The following is a 27,209-nucleotide window of genomic DNA, read 5'->3' on the forward strand; positions in this document are numbered from 1 at the left end:
TACTTTATTGCTTCTCTTAGACATTTCATACAGAAAGGTTTCCAGGTTGTAATTTTCCACACATTTCAATCGTACTTCAATGTGAAAATGCCTATAATGCTTTTGAAATGGCAGCTCTGAATCTCCAGCCTAACGTTTTTCTCGTCAAGTTTAGGAGTAGCCGCTTTGTGTTTTTTTTTCCTTTTTCTTTTTTTAATCAAACTTGATGTAAAGGCTCTCTCGTTACCTGGCTTATGTTTAGAGATGGGTTTTACACGGGGCCAGGAGGCACCAGTAATTGTAGATGGAGCGCTACGTCCCGTTAAACCGCAGCATCAATTCTTTTTTTTTTTTTTTTACTATACAGTAACACAGACTTCAAGCCTTTGGTTATTTCCTAGACAATTTGCTCCCTGTTCTGTGCATTTCAATACCACGTTTCGGGGGGGGGGGGGGGGGGGGGGTGGGGGGTGAAAACTTCTATAAATGTTACTATTTCAACAGAGGCATTGTTCTTTGAAAGGTATTCGGTTTTGCTGCCGGTAATTTTTCACGTTGGCAACGACAAAAGTAAACCCAGGGCTACTCCTTGATTTTTTTTTTGTTTTGTTTTCCAGGGTTTATTATTGTATGTACAGTTCCCTGTAAGACGATACAGCCCTTTCCCAGTGTAAGATTTCTTAATACCTTTCTATGTTTCTGATATTAAAGACTCACATGGGAAGGAGAAAGATAATCAGTGATGAAGGAGGTATCCTTCAGGGCTGATGCTAATGAGTAGAAAACCTGAATCATTGTAAATATACTGTACTACACTTTGGTACAACCGAAAAGAAAAGAAAAAAGGAAGTCCCCAAAGAAAATATTTAGTGCTCCCTAAGTCAAATCAACTTCATAAACAATACGGAAAAGAATGAACCACGTGTGGGTGGGTCTTCCCGTAAAAAGTAATGAAACTGCTTGGCTGCCTTGCACGTAGGCAGTACAATTAAACAGATTTGTTTTAGATTTCTTTTAAAGTACGCCTAGTCTCAGGCTGTAAGCAAGAAATATCCACTGTGCTTTACAAAGGACGACGACTAGAAAAAATCAACAGAAAAAAATCCCTCGTTCTCTGAATTACTGCTTATCATGAGATGACAAACAAAGGTAGTCTCCTCTGAGTCTGAGCGTAGTTGTATTAGCATTTAGCTAGTACCAGGCAGTATACAAAAACAGCCATCATGTGCGACACCTCCAACACCTACATGGAGCTGTTTTAGGGGCACATCCTGGTTTATGGTGAAACGCATTTAACTCAGCCAGCTTCCTGAACCTGCTCAATGATATGAAGTTATCATCTCAGGACCTCCACAGGTTAGACTCTCTTGGGTTATTTCCTATTGCTGACTGGACTGACTGTTCCACCATCCATGAAACAGAAGGCATAAAGGTGATTACAAACATAAGAAAGTAGTTTTACATATTGTCTTGCAGTCTTTCCATATAGTCCCTAAGTTCCTTGGAATCGCCAAGATTCATATCTTGGCATACCCATTTAATATTATCGTCACTGTCAAATAGGATTGAATTGGTGTAGGGACCTCCATCTTCCGGCAGGATTGTGGTATATGAAGTGAACTTAACTCGTTTCTGTTTTGGCCCGGAAGGATGAATAGGTTCACTTTTAACTTCTTTCTCACAAGCATAGTCGGATGATCTGAGGATCTGAGCGTGAAGATTTTTCTGAGAGCTCCCATTAAGGAGAAAGTTGCTTTCTTCAAACTGCATTCCTCTGTCAATCATCGTAGTGCATTCCTCTGATGGGAGTGAAATGTCAACTGGGTTTTCCAAAAGTTCAACCTCATTTCCAAGCCAGACCCAATCATGAGAATGCGGGATGTTGCCTTGCTCACTCACAGCAAACCTTTTGTGCCTGTACTTCCAAGCAAAAGCCACGCAGTTAATTAAAAAGACCAAAATCGCTAGGCAGAAAACGCACAGCAGGGCATACATGCCAATCTCCAAATCTGTTAATCCTCTCGAAGTCAACGTAAGGTCATTGGGATTATTTTGCCCTGGGATCTCTACTTGTGTAGGAAAATTTGTGAAGACGGTTGGATTATTTAGGAGCTGGCCATCCTCGGGACCTTTTTTCTGATCAATGGGAGATTTGGAAGTTGCGCTTTTGTTGACATTGTCTTCATGATTAATGGAAGCTCCAATTTTGGACCATTCTTGCACTGTCCTCTCCTGTTCTGCCGTCTTTTCTATGGAATTGCTCACGTGGTTTTTAAGATCTCTGTCCACGTCATCAATGTCATTAGTGCTTCCTTTGTGATCAGAATCTTTCTGCCCAAATTTCACTTTGACACTTCCTTTCCCCACAGCCAAAATGCTCTTTCGCTTGGTCTTCTGACAGGGCTCACTGATCACCATTTCAATTTTAATTAGGGGTCCTTGCCCGTCACCCTCTGCAACTACCCCAGGCCATCTAGACTGAAGGTTTTGCTGGGCAGATACTACCATCTCATCCAGTGAAGTGACTGTGATAGAAAAATCCTTGGAGTCATAAATGTCTAAAGGCGTCACAGAGCCATCACTGAACAAAATCCAGGCACTGACTATGGCTTCCTATGGAGGAGGGGGAGAAAAACAGTATGGAAGTTACAATACCGCATTATACATTTTTGGTAGCTTAAGTTTGCTTGACACTAGTGATATGAATACAGAGTATGGCCATAGTTTGGTTTTGTTTGTTTTCCAAAAAGTTTCAAGTCAGCTTTTTGTTTTTAGACTTGCAATTCTGCGTCTTGTACACCCCTTAGACATTGCTTATATTTGGGAGTGCAAACAAGGAACCATCTAACTCTAAGTGCAAAACCATTCTTGCTCTTCTTTCTGGTACAAAATAAGAATTTAATATTCTAAAACCAAAGCCCACTGATGAAGATAATCAGATTCCTAGCATTTAATTAACTTAGGAAAATGACATAAAGGTAAGGAACACTTTGACATGCTACTTCTCTTTATAAAAGGCCTGCATAAATTCTAGGTGTCATTGGTCAGGAGGTTAATCCTGCTCAGCCCATTTAAACAGATTATATTATGAGCGAGAATTGAATGAAGTATTTTACATTCTCTACTAAAGTATTTCCAAATGCACAAGGTTATGTGAAGTGTATAAACATGATGGTTCATTTTAGACATAAAAGAAATCACACTCTTTTTATAAAAATGTGCTGCTATTTAGCTTTTGAGCAATGTTTGACCAAACCCATTTTTTGTCCTTCATTGACTATTACCTGTGCTAAAAAGCAGTTGCATACTGATACTGGTAATGAAATGTCAGAACATAAGGGTTGGTTTTTTTTTTTTTTACATATTATTCAAAGCATTTATCTGCTTCTTTCTGATTCTGCCATGCTGTCACCGAAATATGCCCAACCCCATTTAGGATGTTGTCTACTTTTATGGTAAAAACAGGAGGGGTAAGTGGAAAATCTGTAATGTCTAGATTCTTTTAAACACAGTACAAACTAGATGCGGTGAATACACTTATTGGCCTAATCCTTCTGAACTCACACAAGGCTGAGCCTCAGGGCTGCAGGGAGCAATTCTATATTAGATACAAAACCACTGAGGGGAGAAGTTCAGCGGGGCAAATATGTGTAATTTTCATAGAGAGGGGTAAGAGCTTTGCTTGGCTATATTGATACTCATGTGGGAAGAGGGTATAGGAACAGGGAACCTATCCCCACCTCAATAGTTGATCAAGATCCTTACAGTCCACATTGACTTACCCTAGGAGCATGCACACATGGTAACTACAGTGACACACACCACTTTCCCACAAGGTGTGATCCGCTAAGAAGAGGTACGTGCTCAGCCAGTTGCCTATATGGTGCTATCAGCAATGTGTATGGCCAGGACTCAAGTGCTAAACGCACGGCCATGCTGTAAAGGTATCTGGGCAGGAGCAGACCTGGATGAGTGAGCTGCTGTAGGAAGCTGTGTCTTCAGGTACATGAAATGCATTGCTTTCACCTTATGCATGCTGAATAACTCTATAGGATATAGCTTTCCCCTGTGATCTGGCAAACACAGCAAACAAATCAATCGGTTATAAAATGGCAATACTGTCTCGATCCATACCTGTTTTGGGGCATGAAGAATATCGTAAGCGGAGGCTGTGGAAACAATAGCTCTCTTATTTCCTTTGCTTATTTGTAAAGATAGGGACAAGCCTGCAACTAGCTGCACCCCTAGGTCTGTAATTGTTACCCGGTCATCTAGTACTATCACGGTCTTCTCAGCCAAGATGGAATCAGAGAGCGGCGACAAAACCTTCAAAAAGCAAGCAAGTATTCTTGTGTTAAACAGCACAGGATGCACTCTTGCACAACAAGATCATACTCTTTCATCGCTGCAACACTCCTGATTGAGTCAATCTTATGTCTGCCACATTCATTTGTAAGCTATAATGGTTTCCCCAAAAACTGTTACGTTCATTTTGCTGTCAAATTACTAGATTTACAAAAATTGCCATAAAATGTTTCACCGGGTTACCTCCGCACACCAATCCAGCGTGCTGTCTGGCCCACAGGGTTCTATATGGGTCCAGAAATCTGGCAGCGGAGGAGTGTTAACTAATGCCACCACTCCCTGGCTACCAAATTTACAGACCCGTGGAGATCCCCGCAGGCCAAATGTGGCCCATGGGCTGGCAGTTGAGCACCCCCTACCCAGACTAGAAACCTTGCTACTAATGCCCACTATAGCAATAGGAGTCTTTCCTGTGCAGCATTAGGCCCAAAATGTCCACTGTCCCTTGATTTAGGTCCAAGACATGTGCCTTGTGTGTAAGGCTGCATTACATACACAACCTCCATTAAGAAACAGTTCAAGATTCATTATTAATGTCATGAAAACAGTTTTACTTAAAGCAGGTTTGGAACACAAGAAACCACATATTTAAATTTAGGCACCTCTCGATGCAGATAGGCACACAGTTGGCTTTTTAAACAGGTTAAGTACTTTCCCACTATAGCTCTCAAAAATAAGTAGGCGTAGGTATTTTTGAAAATTCCCATCTGCCTCTTGTGGCAAATAAATCCCTTTGCAAATCTCACCCCAACTTCCCTGTGTTGCTATAACTAAGAACCATGACAACAGAAACCAGAATCTATTCAAATTTCTTTGTATGTTCAATTAATGCTTGTCTCCAAAAATAGTCTTTTATCACAACTAGGGCATATTTACTCTTAACCTAATACCTGTCTGCCTCTTAATGTGTCTAAATACTTTCCTAAATCTAGACCAGTGGCACTCAACCGTCTGTTGGCGTGGACCAAATGAGTGGCTCAGGGCCAGTCTGCAAGCCAGATTGGCCCCCATGATCCAGGATCAGGCACCATGCCACCTCCTTCAGCCCCACACTGCCTCTGTCAGCCCCATGTCACCTCCAGGAGCCCCATGCTGCTTCTGGGAGCCCTGCACTACCTCCCAGGGCCCCATGCTGCAGGGTTGGGGCCCACACCAACTCCATCTGGCCCTCGTGTGCCCATGTCAGGCCCCTAAATATACAGATATATTTTAAAGCTGTACCTGAACTGTGGTTATCCCATGCTCACGACCAACCAGAACCCGGCCATCCTGTAACTTAGCAATCTTAGGTTCTTCCACCTTCATGAAATCAGTCACGAGATCTGTGATGTCGAACTGCCATTCGGAGCCAAGCATGTAGGTCAGCTGGCCTCCAAAGTCAGAGGATTCAGCTACAAACTGTGTGAGGACTCTCACCATCGCATGCTGGTACTGAAGAGTACAGCCTCTTCCCTTCCGTTCGTCATCCTCTTCATCGTCACTGTCCCGGGTAGGCCTGCAAAGTTGAGTAGGTGGATTTATTTATCTACCTCTTACCATCACGCTCATTTAAGTACCTTGAAAGCTTCTTCCTATGCCTATATAATATTAGTGATTTCATCATCATCTGCCAGCACAAGAAGAAATAGGCCAAAGGCATTTTGTAGGTCTAAACTGGAAAACTTAATGACAATTTTCATAGATTTCAGGGTCGGAAGGGACCTATTAGATGTGGGATAACCTGGGCAGGAAAGAGCGCTGGGGTCAGCTGACAATTTGATAATGCACATGTTAAAAGGCACTCTTTTTTGGGCAGCCTAGATCTATCATCAGATTTTTTTGGCTTCTTTCCCAAGTGGAAACTCCCAACTTTTGAGACTTGTCCATCAGTGTTGAAGTTCTAGGAGATCTATTGCTAGGTTTATTCTACAGCTATTATTTCAAATCCTGGAGCTGCCTAAGAAAAACAGGAGGAAACATTTCCGAGTGGAGCCAGTGGTACCCATCCCTGTACAAATACCCCAGGCTGCTGATCAGCCCTAGAAGGAGTGCAGATAGTAACTAGAGCCTTTGTGGCAATATGGCAGTAGCTTTGTCTGCTAGGCACAATGCATTCAAGATCCCCTGCCTAAATAATGCTTTACTTTTGTGCACATGTAAAGAGCCTGAAAAATATATCACTCTAAATCCTTGCCTCTCCTACACACACACACACACACACACACACACACACACACATGCACAGACAAACTGTTGTGGGTACCCTGGACATGTCTAAATCCATGTAACAACCAGTCAGGATTTCAGAAAAAAAAAGTAGGACTCAACACTTCAATAAGTCCTCAGGAAATCAATTACTGCGTCACATCGTTCTTGAATCCAATGAGCAAATCCCAGCATGAGATCAATGCTTGGCTGGGCTGTCACTCACAGCCCTGATCAATAGCATCATTACAGACACCTGCTTTATAATTTTCTAACCATCTCCCTTCATACTGTAACCACTGTGACTATAGAGTTAACAGTCCTTATAAAGTGCTCCAGAAAGCATCGCACTACTCGTACAACAGCACTGCTATTCAAACCTAGCACAGCATTTTCTGTGGTTTAAACACTGGTTTTCATTGATTCATTTTCTTGTTTATACCCCAGGACAAGCATGTAGATTCTCTATTTTGGGCCATTTTGTTGTGCTGAAAGTCAGATATTAAGCACTAGGTGGCCACGCTTTCTCTCATTATGCTCCCATGCTGTGAAATTCATTGCCTGGAAGTACTTCTTTTCTTCAGCCTGTAACCATTGCTAAAGAAGGGAAATGTGAGATAACCTTCTTATTTTTCATGGTATTTGGGGAACTGTTTTAGTATTTACTGTGTTTCTTTGGCATATGCTTGAAATACTAGTTATGGAAAAGACTATCATAAAACAGAATTGCTGTTATTGTAAATGGCTTTATGACAAAGCTGGCGAGACTGAGACGATGAAGAAGCATCACAAAACATGACCTTCAAAGTGCCAGAGTCAAGAAAGTCTTAGTGCTTTATAAACTAAGGAACTGATCTGCAGAGTGCAATATGGCCTTAACAAACATCATTTAGTAGCTGAATAGTACGTTATCGCATGGTTATTCTGCTGATGCCAACAGAGCGACCACTAGGATGAATGGGACATGCTATATTTGAAATAAAAAATGTCGCTCAAAGATGCTTTACTGTTGTGCTATATCCAAAAGACTGTGCTCACAAATTCATCTCACTTACAAATCTAAATACCCTTGGCACATATTTGGGCACATTTCCAAAGATGCTCTCAGCCCCCAACTAGAGCCAGATGTTCAAAAAAAAAATGCAGCTTATACTCAGGCACCAAAACAAATGGGCAGATTTTGAGCATCTAGCAGTACCCTCAATGAGCTGTTTGGAGAATTTGGCTGGTAATCGTGTCCCAAAAGGGCAGCTTTTGGACACTGAGCTCTCCTGAAAACCTCGCCCCTTTGAGTTCTGGCAAGAGGAGAGCTGCAACTAGACACTTTTTTTATTTTAATCTCACCCCACGGGGTCAGACCCCCGTGGAGAACCTGGATCAGAGGTCTTTCAAAACCCAAATGTGGTTCTCAGCCATTTTCTCACTTAGAGAAAAGAGAAACAATCAACCTGCCTGATACCATTAATTCTTCCTCTAAAACTCTTACATAAAGGCTTTTCTGTTCCATAATCATGAATCCTTTCCCCTGCCATCAGACGATGACCTCTGGACTGCATCAGCTGATGTGGTCCCAGTCGAGCTGAACAAACATGGTGGGAATGCAAGAAACCTAGTGGACTGCTAGGACCGCTAATGCATCCCAAGCTCGTTCTCACTTTTGAAGACTTTAAAATACCATGGAAGGACTCGCCCTCTCCTCAAAACGCGTTCTTCCACCTTCTTCAAGCAGGACAGATATTGCTAGGAAAGGGATGATTTTTTTTTTGTTGTTTCAAAGAAGGTGTTCTCCTCAAACCAGACTTTTCAAGTTAAGAGCAGGGGGTCTTGTCTAAAATCGCATCTCTGGCCTTCTCACTGCCATTGAGGTTGTTGTGGTCAATACTAAGCAACAGGCTTGAAGCAAATCCTAGCTCTGAACAATCCCAGACTTTGTGATTTATTTTTTCTTTTATCCAAACTTTGGATACACAAGCAAAACTGGAAGAGGATGTGCAAGAGCTGTTCTTGGGAAAAGGCTCTGGGGTTGTTAAAGGAGTTGTTAAGGAAGTAGAGGAAAGGGAAAAAAAATAAGAGGCAGCTGCCCTGGAAACCATGATAAGCGTGTCTATATTACACAAAAATTTTAAAAAATGATACATCTGTGGTTTCTTTATTACGTTCACACAGGCGAATGCTTGACTCATGTATTTGAACTCACTTGTGAGTAATTTTTCTTAATGTTTACGCCGCTGTCTGAACCTAATGATTTCTAGAAACGTTGAACAGGAACAGAATATTGTTACTTTCTGTTCAAAAATGATGCAGGCTGCGGGGGAGAGAGTTTCAGTCCCGTTCTCCTCGTGTGGGAGAGGACTGACTGGAGAAGGGGGCAGTCTCTGTGCCCAAACCATAAAAGAGAGGACACTTGCCACTGTTGCTCCTCCTGTTAACAAGTCTGTGGCTCTTACCCTTTCAGAGCTGCAGATCCAGCACTCCCCTGCATCAGAGAAATTACATGATCGGAGTATGGAGCTCAGGAAGCAGCCTCGATGGGTATCCACAATGGAAATCATGCTGCTCCAAGGAACAGTCGTTCCTCCAGGGCTTACACTGTGCCGGTATGCAAGTCACTCACCGTATTTCTCTCCCAGGATCTGCGCTACCAGCAGGGAGAGATTGCTCAAGTCATTGCCCTCCTTGCAGCGTCCTTGGGATCTATAGGCATGGGCTCCACTCTTGGGCTCCATCACTTTATGAGTTCTTACAACCCATTATTGGTAGCACTTGAGCATTTCCTCTTCGAGACCAAGTTCCTTATTACCGTACAACTTTTCTGTTGCACCAAAGCGTCAGAACGGGAGAAAAGTGGTGGGATTCAGAGCTTAGAATATTAGGTAATAAATGTTTGAACTTAAATGTCTGAGGCTTTTTCATATATGCACTCCATAATGCCAGTGCAAAGAAAGAAAGTGATGTGCCTGCATTTTCAGAGCAAGCTTTCAAGTTGCCAACTCAAGGTGTGTTTTATTATTTTTTTTTTTTTTTTTTTTAACAAATGACATTCATTTCCACTTCAAAGCCACAAATCCCGGCTTCAGTTAATAAGGCAGAGCAGTTCAGTACTTTGTCTCCCTGGACCCAACAAAATATTTGAAATCCATTAAATTACATGGTCCCTATAGAGTCTTAACTTCTAAAGGTGTTTTAGGCAGCCTAAAATCCTTCCGTAAGCAGTGAACTCATTTTCTTTTTAAGACACATCCTCTCGAATATAAGCTTCATATTTTTTACCCCCCCACCTGGTCACCTCTGAGGTTATAGTAAGCCTTGTGCTTTGGATATCTCTCCAAATCCTGCTCATCCATATTTCTTGCTGCTTTACATACTTACTTAGAAGATCTTTGCTTTTCTGGAGTGCACCAAGGTTGCCAGAATTACATTTAATTTACATATCAGACGGATAAAGCCCTTGCCAGAGAACAGACTTAAAACAGCAGCCTATTATAATGGTGCCTGCTAGCACTGATATAATCAGCGATCTGTCAGCTATTCTATTACATATCTTCTCTATGAGTGGTTTAAGCTTGTCCATTTTAATTTCAATTGTACTGAAACTAGGCATTCAGGTTCTCAGGCCAGATGCAAATTTTCTGTTTAAAAAACAGTTAAATCAGTTTAGCTGGTTTTTGAATGGGAAATACCCATTAAAAAAGAAAATTCGCTCATTTTTAAAGGCAATTTACAACACCTTGGATGAGAGAAAAATCTCTGTGAAGCGCAAAACTTTAAGCTATGAGTATTTGATTTGTGTAAAACTACAAAAAGCTGCGGCACATCTCAACCCATTGTTTCTGCCAGAACGGCAGTGGGTTGCGTTCGCTGATCTGGAAAATAAAACCCTATAAAAATCTCAAAAGGCCTGTCTACATGGGAAGTTAAATCAGTTAACTAAGGGTGCCTGTAGACATGCTGGGAGGCTGCTCTGATGTGCTGTAATTACAGTGGGCCAGAGCAAACTCGATTAATCGAGTCTACTGGAGCATGGTAATTATCTTGCTCAAGTCAGCCTCTGTGTCTCGTGTATCGGCTTCAAAATGGTGATGGGGGTGCTTTATCTGAAGTTTGTTGAATGAGCTTTAGTGCAAGTGCACCTGCTGCCATTTTGAAGCGCAGGGATGCAGATACATGAGATACGGTGGCACTTTAATTTGAGCGACTCTCAGAGCCACTCTTATTAAAGTGCCTCCCACCCCCCCGGGCGGAGCACGTGTGAAAGTGCTCTATGGGTGTGGGTTTGAAGTGTGCCAACGCGCATTAAAAACCTCTGTGTGGAAGTTGTTAGCTGAAAGTAAAGAGGTCCTCATTCACTTTCAGTTCATTTTCTTTGGAAGACCAGTTTACTTCCAAAATATACCATTCAAGTAGCATTTACTGTGCTTTTAACGAACACATTTTAAATCCACTTTAGCTAATTCACCTTACCTGACCTGAGTGTTCCCATGTAGACATGACAGAAGTAGTTCATATTGTATAAAGAATGATCAGCTACAATAACCTGTAGTTTACACATATCACCTTCTTTGTATAAAACTGTCTTTCTATCATAGACATTAGAGCTGGAAGGGACTTCACAAGATCATCGGGTCCAGCTCCCTGCCCAAGGGGCAAGAAGTCAGCTGGGGTCAGATCATCCCAGCAAGTTACGCATCCAAGTGTTTCTTAAAGGTATCCAGAGAAGGTGCTTGTGCCTGCAGGAGCTCACCGTGTCCCCCTCCACGCCCCCCCAGCCTCCGGGGGCACGCAGCATTCATGCTTCTAGCAATTTGTGACCATTAGACCTTGTCTTCCCATGGGGTGCCCTGGTGAACAGATGTTCTCCCAGTTCCTAATGCACACCCCTTATATACTTATAGGCTGCCACCAAGGCACCCCTGAGCCTTCGCTTCTCCAGGCTGAAGAGTCCCATGGCACTCAGCCTGTCCTCATACGGCCTATTCTCTTGACCTCTAACCATGCACGTGGCCCTCCTTTGGACTCTCTCAAACTTCTCCACATCCTTTCTAAAGTGTGGAGCCCAGAATTGGATGCAGTACTCTAGCTGCGCCCTCACCAAGGCCGAGTAAAGCAGAAGGATGACTTCTTGGGTCTTGCTTGAGATGCATTGGTAGATGCAAGCCAGAGTTTTATTTGCTTTGCCAGCTGTGGCATTGCATTGGTGGCTCATGTTCATCTTGTGGTCAGTCATGACCCCCAAGTCTGTTTCAGTCGTGGTGCTAGCGTGTGTACCTATAAGTATGATGTGGGTTTTTTCCTCCCGAGGTGGAGCACCTTGCATTTCTCAGTGTTTGAATGTCATCAGGTTTTGATCTGACCATCTTGTGAACCTATTCATTTTGATCTGATAGACTTCAATATTCCACTGCTTTTTTTTTTAACTTGGATACTGTTCAGTTGGTACTGCTTTAGATCAAATGTCTTGAAGCATATTGTCTTTCACTGAATGAAAACTGGTCTAAGATTTGTGTCTCCTTGGGCGCCTCATGAAAATAAGGTGCTATCCTAGTTGGCAAACATTTATTTAAATTAAAGAGGGATATTTTAAACTTGTGTGAGGCACCGGCCATGCAATTCTTATTAACGCAACCTGCAGCGACTCGTTCCATGTAAATATCTGTGCATGGGGGTGACATAAGAAATTCAAAAAGATCATTATTTTCCAGACACATAAAGAATCAAAATAAATGTTCTTGTTAGACAATCAGACTGTGCCTGGACCTTTTCTTCACTCTATTATTTGATTTTAATTTAAAAATGTTCTTCTCATTTGCTGATATGGTAGGCTTTTCTACTATTCATTCCATGATTTGACTTGCTATTAGCAAGCTGCTGCTCAGGGACCCCATACAATACATTAGCCATGATCATACACCTATCCAGAGAGCAGATTTTCATTCGGGGAAGCTGACTGTTCATATTAATAGCAGCAAATACCATAGGTTAAATTATTATTCTGCATCTTTCCTATAACATGCTGATAATGCATAGCTCCAAAATTTGCCAGAAAATGAAAACAAAAGTTCACCATATGTAGGGATTTGTAAGGTAAGCCGTGTTTCGGGGGGGGAGGGAGGGGGGTGTTGTTCTCTCTTTTTTTTTTTTTTTTTGTTCTCTTTTTTTTTTTTTTTTTTTAGCTACAGAAGCTGCATTTTATTCTCTCCTTGTTAGGACTGACCCAAATCCTGAATTCTTCAGTAAGTTTTCATTCAGTCCCTCTAGCAAAATCAGGGAGTTTCATCAGTACAGACTGAATGAAACATTGCCATTTCCAATCCAAAATGAGGAAAGAATTCAGGATTTGTGCCTAACCGCTCTGCTTCTAAGTTTTCCTTTTATCAAACAGGAGCAAAACTTTCCTACTTCAAAAGGGTGTCGTGAATTTAAACCTATAAATACTTGGGAGGTTCTTAAATATGGGGAAGGAACTAAACAACAAATATAAAATTGAAAAATCTCTGAGCAAAAAAACTATTAAAAATCGAATATAATACTGCAAAATAAAAAAGAAAAACTTTAAAGCTTATGTACACAGCAAATGTCAAAGCTAGCAAAGCTCCTGCTAAATTACCTATTGATTTAAAATACACCAAAAAAAGAATAAAAAAGAACAAATTAATGTTTCATAAACCCGGGGATAGTTTATTTCTACTCCAAATCTTTCGCAGCCACACATGCATAAACTATTGACACACACCGCCATAAACAACCAGCTGCATTTTTGTGTAGCAATACTGCGTCCACACTTTTTTTTTCCTTCCACCTTTCATAGCAAAGTGCTTGCTAAAGATGTGCCAATGGTTCAGATGTAATTTGAGCGGCAGTGAACTCGGATCGTTTGCCAGCTTGCAAACAGTGCAGGCTCTCAGACCATTATCTTTATTTCAGCTGGCCCAATAAATCACAACTAGACACTGGGGGGTAAATTTTCCAGTGCTATGCGTGATGGCTTTCAAGTCAAAACGTCCATGATTGTTAACCACAGGTGAATGTCTCACTCACCATGCCTGGTGCTGAAAGTTTGCTCCAATAATACATATCAGCAGCGTAATCCTGCAGCCATTTACTCAAGCAAAATCCCCGTTGGCTCTAGTGGAATTTGTGCCTATGGAAGGACTGCAGCGTCAGGCCTTAAGCAGGCATTAAAGTGTCTCTGCGGACTGCTAAAGCAAATGGAAGTTCTTAAGTGACTCTGGGACTCATTTGGCAGCTGGCACCAGTGCAATTTGTTCATCATCTAGCACATTTTCTTTCTCCACAAAGAGTAACTTTATCACTGAAATGCAGGAAAGTTTCTCTTATGTCAGATCTCCATTATCTATCCTTTTGACACATCCTGGAGGATTTTGTACATCATTCACACCCAGCTTTCTGGCCCCGCGAACCAGATAAGTGGCATGGGGTCAGTCCACAGGCTGGATTCTGCATAGAGTTCGCATATGGGGTCAGTCTGCGGGTGTGATCAGACCGGCCTGACCCCATGCACCCATGTGTGGCCGCACACTGATATGATGTGGTGTACAGGGCCATGTTATCAAGCCTGTAGGGCTGGCTCTCCATGGGTCTGGATATTTGGCAACAAAGGAACAGCCATTAGTGCTGCCACTGCTCCTCTGCCGCCCAACTTCCAGACCTTCGGGGAGCCCCACGGGCCAAATGACATGGCTCTGCGGGGTGCATCTGGTGTACAGACCAAGGGGTGCAGACCCTGGTTCTAGCCCAGACCAAAGATTGATTGTCAGTCCTCTTCTATTGAGCTCATTTGTCAGACAGGCTAGGAAAGACATCCCACTGCCCCTCATTATCAACCTTTGCTGGTAAGTTCCTTTAGGCTCTTCCTGAGCGACGCCAACAGAAGCCCCTTTCATTGGAGCTGTGGTGGTGTTTCAGCAGCATGGTATGCTGTTGAAAGAAACTCTTTTTCCTTTGCATTACAAATCTGATCTGGTGTCATGCCATGCTCTTTCAGAATATTTCTCAACGTCTCAAATTCACCAACACAGTCATATTCCTAGAAGTTTTTAATCTAGCTACTGGTATAAACTGTGGCCATTGCAGCATGGGTGCTCTGAGAAGGGTGAGAAAGGAGAAAAAAAAACCTCAAGAAGCCTTTTTCCTCCTCCACTATTCCACCAGCAGTCTCTTTATCAGAAGATAGTATTTTATGAAACCTCAAAGCTTTCTTGCCTCAGTCAGATCAGCTAAGTAATGCTTCTTTGAGCTCAGCTGTAGAACCCGCTTGTACACAGCTTGATGCATCTTCAAAGGTCCTGCTGCTTTAATGATCATTCAGCTTACCCCTTTTTCACCTGCAAGATTTTACATATGCTCAGGTAGCTCCATCTTTGTGTTGATATAGCTGGTGATTTGAGAGAGAATTTTGGATCTATGCATTATCAGCATGTTAGTAATGATGGTGCTTCATGGTGCATGCCGCTACAATAAGTCAGTACGTTGGACACAAGCGTGGATGAAGTTGTAAGTCACCGCAAATGGCTTTTGAGAACATATTCTGAATTGGCTGATCTCAATGGTAAAAAAAACCAAATCTAACAAATCAGCCAGACTAATGGGACAAAGCGAGAGGAACAAGATCATGCAAAGTGCAATACAGCTGCTTGTTATGAATTTAGAAATAACTGATTCTGGCTCAAGCAAAATAAGGAGATATTGGGCGAGTCTATTATGGGAGCCTTTTACTGTATTACAGTAATGGAGAAAGGAGGCAGCAGAGGTCGACTGAAATAATCCACAGAAATAAGAACCTCATCTATATTCAAAAAGGTTAAAGAAACTGCACTTGTGTTCTTTAGGCAAAAAGAGACCGAGAGGGGAATCTAATGGAAAATGCCACCTTCACTTCAGAATTTCATGTAAACGATATAAAAAGCCTTACTGAGCTGCATGCACGTCAAACATAAGGACAAATGAGCAAGGAGCTAAGCTTCCACGGGTGAAATATTGTCCATACGCATAACCGCATTCAGAATTTTGCCACTACAATGAAGTATGCAGGTAAATGTCCGTATCTGGATGGCCAACTCTTGGGTTTTTTCTATGCAATACTTTCAACACAGCCATCCAGTAATGTGTTATTAATTGCAAATGGATAACTAGGAGTAAGGTGCTATTCATTGCATGTAGAGGTAGACTATAAATCATTTTTGCAACACGACTGTGAAATACATAAATACTACCTGATTTTATAGGTGGAGAAGCTGAGGCCAGTATTGCAAGTGATTTAACACAACAAGAATCAAACCCGGACTCGGGGATTTGGATCTTAGATTAGAACTCAAGTATTTTAGATACCCAGCCCTCTACTCGGATGTGCATCTTTCCTAATGTGCCTGTGTTTAATCCTGTGTCTCCAAGTGCTCCGTTCAACGTACTTATTGTTGTATGTCTGATGGTTAGGTCCGCTTTCTTTCGTCAGAGTAGGCATGAAGCCAGCTTTCACTTAGATGGGGCACAGCAAGTAAAAGCCATATAGAGAGATGTGGACTTCACTTATACACCAATCGCGTCCGTTAATTCCACTGAGTTTCACAGGATACAACTGAGGACAGTATTTTGCCGACATTTGTCATTGCCCTGAGTGTTAGAATTAAGGTCAAGGCAGGCACTACAATTTATTTGAAAACAAAAGGTTCTGGATTAGGAAAAATAACCCGTAAATGAATGTACTGCATTATCGAATCCCAAGCCAAGTGCATGCATTTAGGTCCTGGAATTACTGCCCTCCTACCTTTTATTGGAGCTGACTGGTATCCTCCAGCCTTTGATCTGGCTGAGCTCTGTATCTGAGATCTCTATCTGCAGAGGAAGCCGTGGAACCCACACTGTCACTTCTAGCTGGGTAGTAAAATGCTGGTAAGTGAAGTTAACAATGGTATCCACTTTACTTTTCATCTCCTTGCCATTAACGAAGATGGAGTCGCATCTGTCAGAAACCTTAAAGACAGCAACAAGATTAATTTAAAAAAATGGATAAAAGGTCAAGGAGGAGCAGAAGGGAACGATATAGCACATCATGTGAATTATGCGTACCATATTTTGTGGGGTTTCTTTTCTTTTTTTTTTTTTTTTTTTTTTTTTTTTTTTTTTTTTTTTTTTTTTTTTTTTTTTTTTTTTTTTTTTTTTTTTTTTTTTTTTTTTTTTTTTTTTTTTTTTTTTTTTTTTTTTTTTTTTTTTTTTTTTTTTTTTTTTTTTTTTTTTTTTTTTTTTTTTTTTTTTTTTTTTTTTTTTTTTTTTTTTTTTTTTTTTTTTTTTTTTTTTTTTTTTTTTTTTTTTTTTTTTTTTTTTTTTTTTTTTTTTTTTTTTTTTTTTTTTTTTTTTTTTTTTTTTTTTTTTTTTTTTTTTTTTTTTTTTTTTTTTTTTTTTTTTTTTTTTTTTTTTTTTTTTTTTTTTTTTTTTTTTTTTTTTTTTTTTTTTTTTTTTTTTTTTTTTTTTTTTTTTTTTTTTTTTTTTTTTTTTTTTTTTTTTTTTTTTTTTTTTTTTTTTTTTTTTTTTTTTTTTTTTTTTTTTTTTTTTTTTTTTTTTTTTTTTTTTTTTTTTTTTTTTTTTTTTTTTTTTTTTTTTTTTTTTTTTTTTTTTTTTTTTTTTTTTTTTTTTTTTTTTTTTTTTTTTTTTTTTTTTTTTTTTTTTTTTTTTTTTTTTTTTTTTTTTTTTTTTTTTTTTTTTTTTTTTTTTTTTTTTTTTTTTTTTTTTTTTTTTTTTTTTTTTTTTTTTTTTTTTTTTTTTTTTTTTTTTTTTTTTTTTTTTTTTTTTTTTTTTTTTTTTTTTTTTTTTTTTTTTTTTTTTTTTTTTTTTTTTTTTTTTTTTTTTTTTTTTTTTTTTTTTTTTTTTTTTTTTTTTTTTTTTTTTTTTTTTTTTTTTTTTTTTTTTTTTTTTTTTTTTTTTTTTTTTACTTAGTAGCAAACCGTGAACAACTGACCCCAGGGGAAAATTCTGCGTTCCTCAATGGACACGACTTAAGCGACAAAAATAATATAACGCTGCTACATAACCTACATCAGGCTTTTATACTAGGAAAAATTTAATTCTGCATGAATCAAATGTCATGTGCATTAAATTTTATGTTTACAGCTTAAACATCCAGGAAAAAAAATGAAGCTGTGTGTTAGTAAGAAAGAGACTTTCACAGGATCATAAAACAGAATCCTTCTTTTTTTATATGAATAAAGCTCATAAATAAATGTCTTCTAGTGTGGGTCACAGTATGCATTCAGAATTTCAGTGTAAAGACAAGCTCTAAGCAGGATTTTTTTCCCAAATATACACAGGACTAATGCAATCTCCTAGGGCATGAGTTACAACAGTATAATTTCAAAATCAGTATTGTATAGAATCTATTAGTAACATAAGTCTTTCTTCATCTGGACTGATAGGAGTAAGTACTCTCTACCCACATACAGCTCTTTTGGCTTGAGGATCCACAGGAACTAACCCAAGAGCAGAATCAAGGCCCTGGCTTGCAAACCAGACCCGGTCACACATATAACTCAGATGGCAAGCAATCTGATGCTAAAGCCATTGTTCTACCCAATATCTGTTGAGCTTGAACCTGGATCCTGACTGGGATCCAAAAAATAATAAATTTGCACATGGCTTTTCAAGAAGAAAAAAGAAAGAAAGATGCAACAGTAGCCAGTGGAGTCAGTGTGTGCTGAACCTCTGCCACATGACTGTGGTGATAATAATTAGTAGCCGCAGCCCACATCAGGTAATTGGGACCAGTAAATAGGCATTGGTCTCTTACTGGCATGTCTTTGTGGCAAATGATACGTTTTGCAGCAACACAAGACAGAAAGGAAGCTGGGGAGAAATCTTCCCTTCATGAAATCCCTGAATCATTGAATTTGCATGAGGTAGAATTTCACCCAGGTTAATTTTTGCCCTCCAAATATGTACAATATCCTTGCTGACATTAGTGGACACTGTGCATATGTAGCATGAAGGAAAAGGGGCACTCAAAGAATCCACCATAAGAGATTTTAGCATGTCATTTTAACACAAAGGGGGTTTTCTACTTTAAAACGGTGATAACACAGTGTGCAATATTCTTCAGGTTTTCTCTTGCACTCGAAAATATAGTCTTCTGTTGCTAAGAAATTGTTAGATACTGCTGAGCTAGCAGATGCAGAACAATGAAACTACTCATAAAAATCTTTTATCCCAAAGGAACCCACAGTACTTTGCAAGCTATATAGACAATTTTGTTAAAAAGCAACATCTAGGGTAAAGGACAGCAAGCTCATGCAGGTTCATATATGAAAACACTCAAATGCTGGTAACAAATTGGCTGGACAGAGAGGAGGAAAAAAATGATAGAAATACTGGACCATGTTCTCTGCTACTAATGCCACTGCATGACAATCAAACTATGCCAAGAGAAAATATAGTCTATTATTTTCAAATGCATGCCTCAAAGGAATAAAAAGCTATCTTTAAATATAATAAATCACCATTTGGCATTATCCTTCCTATAATGTTATTGCGTTACTGAATTCATATCTACAGGCTGGTAATTATTTAGCAATGCTGTGACCAACAAGGTAAGTGCTTTCTACATCCTCTTTGGAAAAGTGCTGTAATTAATGTTTATCTCTCAAGGGGAGGGCGGGGAATTGGATTTTACAATATTATATGTGAATGTTATATATAGAAAGTAAAGCAATGACTTTTTTCCAAAGTGGTTTTGGAGATTTCCCTCCTATTCCAGTAGTTAGAAAGTAAGAGAATATTTTTTAAAAATCACAGTATTTGATAAGGATCTTAAAATGGACCCCAGGCTCAAATTCACAAAGCGTTCCCATGCATTCAAATAATCTGGAAGAATTCTCCCAGGTTTGTTCTCCTGGTAGACTGCCTGCACAGACATTCAGTCTCCTTACAGAGATTCTCCCAGGAGCCACTTCACTTGGGTTGTTTCCTAGCTAATTTTCTCCCAGCGTGGCCACTTTTACTCTGGGAGAAAAATTATGAACATCTGCATACTTGTGGTTTCTCCTGAGAGAGCCATGGCACTCCCTGGAGAAACTGAACATCTGTCGGAAATTTACCCAGAGCCACACATGCAGACTTCTGAATGCTGAAGCCCTGAAGAGAGCTTGCAGTGCCCAGAGGAGGACTGGGAACAGAACCAGGTCTCATCTGTTGTACTCCAGTTCTGTAGCCACTAGGCTAGGGGTGGGCTAAATATGGCCAGATGTGGCCCACCAGACAATACCATCTTGCCTGCAGAGCCCCTCCACCATACACACACCTACACCCACACCCTCATACCCCTTCCCATACACACATACACCCCCACCCTGCACAAACACCATACCCCACCACCCCCTACTATACTCACACCCCACATCTCCCATGCCCCAGCACACGCACACACCCACTCTCCACCTACACACCACACACCCTCCCACATACGTCCCCCTATCCCCAACAGACAATATACAAGAGTAAGACTTTATTTTGAGCTATTATATAATTGCATCTAAATACACTATACAAAGTGTATATAGATAAATCAGGACAAAAAATATTTTTGAAATGAAATTACAATATGTTATAGTAGATGTTTGATTTTTAGTATATGATTATTTTTCTGGTTCCAAGATGACAAACTCCTTCCCTTCCCTCCTCCCCCCCAAAAAAGAAGTATTTCTGGGAGCAAGGGGAGGGACTTCCAGTGGCAAAGGTCAGGTCCCAAGATGATGACCAGAGGGAAGGGTATCTGTCAAGGGGCAGGGCTACCCTTGCAACCCTCAACAGCTCAGCAAAACTCATTAAGCGGCCCTCCAGCCGAAATTACTGCCCACTCCTGCACTAGGCCATGCTGGAGATACCCAGTGGAGGTACTCCCATGAACAAATGGTATGAGCACAATCAAGTAGCTAACTTGATTGCAGTCATGGCATAAAATTCACTTCTGTGCCACGAACCACTTATGACCAGTGGGCACGTCTATGAGACAATTACTGTGCAGTAGCCTAAGAACAGTGTGCAGTAGCATGCCAGTCAAAAACTATGCTAATACACTACTGTGCAGTGTTATTAGGCTACTGAGCAGGAAGTGTCACAAAACAACCATGCACTGGTGCTACTGTGCGGTAATTGTAGTTACCACACATTTAGTTAGTACTTCATTAAGGAAGTACTAAAGGAAGTTTAGTACTTCATTAAGGAAGTACTAAACTAAATATGCAGTAACTACTTACACTCCCTCTGAGGCTTACTCTCAAAATAGGACTTACTTGGAATTTAAATAGTGCCTGTGCTAGCTTATTGAATGAGTGTTTTACCCAGGGTACATAACCATGGGATTACTGGTGGGATTGCTGGGACAAACGCATCCCTGTTTGTATCCTTTGTCGCTAAACAAGAAAACAAGAGTTTATTACAATTACTGACCGAGACACCAGCATCCCCCTGACCTCTGCTGTATGACCAAGAGAACAGAATGTGATAGGGTTGCACCTTTTAACTATTCTGTAAAGTAGTTCAGTTCAACCATGTGGATACTGTAAAAGAGGACAGGAATGACTGACCAAGCAAATTTCAGACTTGTATGAAAGGTCAGAGGAGCAGTGTATGCTATTGCTTTCCGATGAATGTGTGAGGGATGCAAAACCTCGTTATTGTAACTGAGGCTATAAAAAGAACAATAGTAATGGGATTTTAACGTGAATGGAGAATAGAATAAATGACTCAATCGTGTAATAATCTTAAAGCTGTAATCTTGTGATATTTTCTGAATGCCAGGCTTAACCACCTTTTCTGCAGTATTGTCCCTGGGATTGTCTTGTTAGCCCATTAGGAAGAACTCATTGAGCTACTTCAAACACATTATGTTGCATGATTTGTTTCTGTGCAATGCCTCCTTTCTGCATGACCCTGGCAGTTATATTAAGCTGTTTCTGGCTTGGTTGATTGTGCTTTTTTAATATTAGTATTATATGTTTGTATTAGCAAGCAGTAACTAAAATAAACCCTTTGAGCCAAAGGACTTTGATTAAGAGTTTGGGAATCAGCTGGAGGAAAGAGAGAAGGAATCTTTTCCCCCACCCCTCACCTCCATTCACCAAAGGGAGGGTGCAGAGGAGCCCTCTGAATTTCTGCACCTCCTCTATGGCTTGACCAACTCCCATTCTTCCCTGAGTCATGGCACCTCTTGATCCCCCTTCTGAACAGCCCTATGCACCCACAGCCAGAGCTGGGCAGAAACTGGTGGGATATATGAATGTGTTGAATCCACACTTGTGAATCTTAAATTAATTTCTTTTGAATCAGCTAATGCTAATACAAGTATAAGTTTACTTCGTCAGTCTGGCAGCACTCTCTCCCACACTTGTGGCTAGAGTCATTTATTTAGGAATGGCTTTAACACATATAACAAAAACTTTTGTCAAAACTTTTTCAGACATTCACTTTGAGTTTTGTTTTCATTTGTCCGTTTCGTTTCTAGCCACATTAGCATACACTATACACTCTGGTGTCCAGGCATACTATAATAATTTAAATATTTAGTTTATTTTTAAAGCAGAAGCAGATACTTATTCACGATTATTCATAGCAACTGAAACAGCAGGTACTTTTGGCAAAAAAAAGATCAACCATTGCTCTAATTGGCAGTTGCTCTTAATAATTTCAAAAAGAGACTATTCCCTGACACTAGAAGTACCAGCGCATATTAATACTACTGCCTTCTCAAAAAAGTAATGAAAATATAAAAATTAAAACCATACAATTCAATTTTAAGCAACATTTCAAAATTCCAAAATATTTCCCACTTCTTAAAAGAAGATTTCCAAACAATTCTTTCTGAAACCACCCACTTTTAGAATTTGGCAGATTTCAAAGTCATAGAATTGCATCCCAAACCATCTTATAGTGAATTATATCAAAATCTTCCATGAAATGGAAATTCTGAATTTCAAACAGTGCTGCCCATAACCCATAAATAAAACAGAATCATAGGAGGGTTGGAAGAGACATCAGGAGATCATTTAGTCCAAGCCCCTGCTCAAAGCAGGACCATCCCCACCTAGATCATCCCAGCCAAAGCTTTGTCTAGCTGGATCTTAAAAGCCTCAGAGGATGGAGAGTCCACCACCTCTCAGGGTAACCTGTTCCAGACCCTCCTAGTGAGAAAGTATTTCCTAATATCGAACCTAAACTTCCCTTGCTGCAACTTGAGCCCATTGCTCCTTGTTCTGTCATCTGCCCCCACTGAGAACAGTCCAGCTCCATCCTCTTTGGAACCTTTTTAGCATTTCCACCTTCAACTGCAGGTCCCACCTGGGAAAGGCAGGTTTAAAGTGCAGTGGACTTCCTCAGGGGCTCTCCTGGTAAAGAATTCCAGGAATGTGATAAGCGTTAGGAAAGCCTAGGAAAGAATTCACACCACAGTTCCTCTCCGTTGCCACTTCTGAGGGAATCACTCCTCAGACTCAGCTCCCAGAATGGGGTCAGAACCCCAGCCCCACATGGTCTTGGGCCACAGCTTAGGAAGAAGGCAGGTGGCCGGCACAGAAGACGTCACCTAGGACCCAGAGGCAACAGGTGTAGGAGCTAATGAGCCCATCTGGGGCTCTCAGTGCCTGTCAGCAGCGGCAGGACATGTGGGAGCAAACAGGGGTCTGGATTGGTTCAGACCAACCCACAGTCCCTTACCTAAGAATGCACCAACCCCAGGATGGGGAAATGGATGCACAGGCAATGCTGGCTCATTGCATTCCTCTCCAGAGACAGAAAACTGAGGGCCAAAGACCTGGATCAGCACAGTTCTCAGGAAGGGTTCCTGACTATCATTCTACTATAAGAGGTCAGGTACCTTTAGGACCTACTCTGGGGTTCATGATGCCCTGGCCCCACCTTACCGAAAGGCTTCAGCCCAGGATGGACCAGCTCACTTTGACTAAACTTGGGCACAGAGCAAACCCTGAAGAGTTTGGGCTGGCTGAGGGAAGGCGACCAAGACACACTGCCCACCCAGCCAAGGAAAGGCCTAAAGCAGGCTTGGATATTGCTATTTAAGTTAAGTTAGTTAGTTTATGTATTTCTTTATGCAGGCCATACATTGCTGACCCAAAACTTCAGCGGAGCTTGGAGGGCGCAGCCAAGAGACACTGAATCCGGGAACACGGTTTTCTTTCTGTTACAGATTCCTTGGCTTGAACAACGAGGCCAGATGCCCACTACAGCTAGGTGTCCACATCAAGCATTACCAGAAACACCTGAGTGGAAAGAGGAGGAGTGTAGGGGAGGTGGAGCCCCACAGAAGATCGACAGATGGTGTGACTCACACTGGTCTCACCCATCACTCTCCCCAACCAGATCCCACCTCCTAATACCTTTCTTATGGTTACACCAAGTTGTGGCAGGCAAGATTTGAAAATAAGAGAGTGAGACATCTGCTGAGCATACGCCCCATCCCAATGTAGCTGTTCAGCCTGGGTCCCTCTACAGGCCCCCCTACATGATTGGTTTGCCAGTCAGAGCAAATCAAACTCTATAAGTTATACAGAAGCAGCTAGTAGCCTAAGTGAATTAGTTCTAGCTAATTGTTGTTGATGTATATTTGTTACTGCTGTGTGGATAATTTCCCGGCTGGACTATTGTAACCGTCTTTTGCCGGTCTGCCAACTTTGGAGCTAGCCAAATTACATCTTACTTTGAATTCTGCTGGTCAGTTGGTCTTTCACTGTTAACATTCTTCTCATGTTACTCAGGTCTTTACATGCAGTCATTGACTTCTCTGCTTTCTGATATGCCTTCAACCTAATATCCTCCTGACTGGTGTTTAAGGTTCTTTGGATTCTGTATTTCCATTTTGCCTCAGTAAACAGCCTATGTAAAATCTCCATTCCATTTGTGTTGTGTCTGCATTCCTATTGTTTGCCATCCCAGAGGCTGGGCACGTAGCTTTTTCTGGAAGGATTCTTCACCATGAGAGTTTTGTGCTTGACAAGTTATTCCACTTCAAATCAAAGCTTAAAACATATTCCTCTAGTTACCATTCTCCTTAAATTGCTTTGTGTTCTTATTTCAAACACCAAATGCTTTTGCAACAAGAGAAAGTAAAGTACTTTGTCAGTTAAAGGAAGGGATGCTGCCTAAACAAGAAAGAACGGACTAAGAAAGCCACCAGGGCAGCAATATTACCAGATCAAACGGTTTCCTTTTACTCTGAGTGATTGCTATTTTTTTTCCACTAACTGCAGGCACTTACATTTGTGGTTACCCCATAAAGTCAGAGCTGGATTTTCAGGACTGTTCCCCAGAACTGAATGTATAATGAGGTCTGATTTTCTAGCCAGGATGCTGTAAGATTCCTCTACACCAGGGGAGGGCAAAATGCAGCCCACGGGCCAGCCCGCCAGGCCATTCTATCTGGCCCGCAGGGCCCCTAAAAAATTTAGAAAATTAATATTTATCTGCCCCTGGTTGCCTGTCATGCAGCCCTCAGTGGCTTGCCAAAACTCAGTAAGCGGCCTTCCGCCCAAAATAATTGCCCACCCCTGCTCTAAATGGCATTTGTATTAGGTAGCGAGCAGAAACAACTGTCAAGTGCACAAATGAGGACATGTTTGAGACCTTTTTAAAAAAAAGTCAGAATTTGCACAGGGCCCAATGCTGCAACTCCTAATGTGAGTGCTGCTTACTTACTAGAGTAGTCCCATGGGCTTCAATGAAATACCAGCATGCTACATAAGTGAGGGCTGTTGAACCACACTTTTAATCATGCACATTCCCGGGATAATGGGCACTGGCCTAGGTTTAGATTAATATTAATGAACAATCAGTGAGAATTTGCAAAGGTGCACTCAGTTCTCCGTCACGCTGGTTAACTCAGAAGACTTTGCGAGCCTCCAGACATAATACCTGGACTGGGCTGGACATTCAATCAGTCTCAGCAGTTTTGGAGCTGCTTTTTCAGCTTCTTTGGGTTAATTCTGGAAAGTACAGCAGATTAGCATGATGGATGGATTCTGTGAGAGGAAGGAACGGAGCTCTTCTAAAGCAAGCCCCAAATCCTTGACGATTTGTTTAAGAGCAAGTAAAAATATTCTAAAATACCTAGGGGAAAAGAAATAAAAAATATTTTTTTAAAAGCCCTTACTAAACGATGCTTTTGAGCATAGACTGCGACTAAAAAGTAACTTGGAAAACAAGAAGGCAGAGGACATCCCATTGTCAGAGACTGCCCTGTCCTTTATCCTCACTGAAATCTCTGCAGAAGGTAATCTTTCTCTGGCCCACAAAAAGTCAAGTTCAAAGAGAAAGCTTTGCCCTTGTAGCTGGAGAAGGGAGTTCTCTTGTTTTTGACAGTTAATCAGCAAAACTAAGTCCTCCGAGAAACCACTTAAGCATATGGTTGAATAAAAGTGTGACTTTAGGGCTACACTTCACTGGGTCACAAGAACAGGCTTATTTAACACATGCTTAAGTATCCCCATGCATATGAAGAATCAGGCCCTCATTTTGAACCGGACTTGGACATGGATAACTAATGGTTCTACTCAAGGACACTACATAGGTATTTCTAAGCATGCAACTCTGTCTTCTGATATACTGGGTTTCCCCCAGCTGCTGAATTGTCCAGTAGTAGCCAGGAAGAGTCTAGAGCACGCTAATTTGCTCCATGCAGTTTTAATCGGATGTTACATTTTCCTTTGCTTCCTGTCCTGTGTAAGGTAGCTATGCTAATATGCAAGCCGAGGTCTTCACCCTACAATAGTGCAGCATAGGAAAAAATGTGTATAGTTGTGCAGCCAGGCCTATTAGGATGAAAGACACCAAAAACTATTAGAAGATACTGTGCTAGCTTCTGCCATCACACCCTGAGCCGGGATGCAACTTCCACTGATACAACTTCCATGTATCTGAGAACAGATACCCGGCCTGTTTCAAATGCATTTTGTATCTGTGGCCCCCTTACACATTATATCTATTGTGCAATTAACTTGTGAATTGTGCAATAAATTTAAATTTGGCTGCACATGCAAATTAACTAAGGGGCCTTAAAAAGGTCCAACTAGCCATAAAATTATTGCTTGAAAATATGTAAGAACTTTATAGCTGGTTTCTATCCAGCTTTCGTTTGCATGTGTAGGGAGTCTATGCCTGGGAGACTACAGCTGCTGCGATCTCCCAGCCAAGTACAATGCACCACTGAGGCTGGGAGATTGCAGCAGCACCTCACAGCTGCTGGGCTGGAAAGTCCCACAGCTTATGAGACTCTTGATCCTGGCTGCGCCACACGTGAAGCCAGGGCTAAGAGTGCTGCAGCTGATGGGACTTTTGGTAGGGCACACCAAGGACCGAGAATACCATCAGCTGTGGGACTCAGCCCTGGCTGCATGTGGTCCCCACAGCTGGGAGCTCTGTCAGCAGAGGCGGTCTGGGAGCCCAGGATCTGGCTCTCCCTGCACTGGCAAAGAAGGTGTGATGGGATCTAATGCACAATCCCACAATCATGCTTCTTGCCACGCACGTGGCACGGCAGGCTGCACAAAATTGTGCAGATTGTGCATTAGATCTCATTGCAGCCTTTACCTGCATGTGTAGAGGGGGCCTATGTCATGTCTTGCAGGCTTCAGGATTTTCCTGAACAAGATTTTCCATCCCTCCCCCCTGCTGAA

General features: G+C 41.1%; 1 protein-coding gene across 3 annotated transcripts in view; it reads right to left on the minus strand.

Annotated features, from left to right (window-relative positions):
- Nucleotides 1–483: 483 nt before the first annotated feature.
- Nucleotides 484–27,209, minus strand: part of TMEM132B (transmembrane protein 132B) — a 301,506-nt gene continuing 274,780 nt past the window's right edge. For all 3 annotated transcript variants that reach the window (XM_014518020.2, XM_014518014.2, XM_025197775.1), the window contains 4 exons: nucleotides 16,310–16,515; nucleotides 5,566–5,839; nucleotides 4,114–4,305; nucleotides 484–2,592 (listed from right to left, as the gene is read on the minus strand). In XM_014518020.2, the coding sequence (XP_014373506.1) occupies nucleotides 1,438–2,592; nucleotides 4,114–4,305; nucleotides 5,566–5,839; nucleotides 16,310–16,515 (1,827 nt within the window). In that variant the 3' untranslated portion in view covers nucleotides 484–1,437. The remainder of the gene's footprint in view (nucleotides 2,593–4,113; nucleotides 4,306–5,565; nucleotides 5,840–16,309; nucleotides 16,516–27,209) is intronic.

The sequence above is a fragment of the Alligator sinensis genome, unplaced genomic scaffold (genome assembly GCF_000455745.1).
Source record: "Alligator sinensis unplaced genomic scaffold, ASM45574v1 scaffold628_2, whole genome shotgun sequence".
NCBI lineage: Eukaryota > Metazoa > Chordata > Crocodylia > Alligatoridae > Alligator > Alligator sinensis.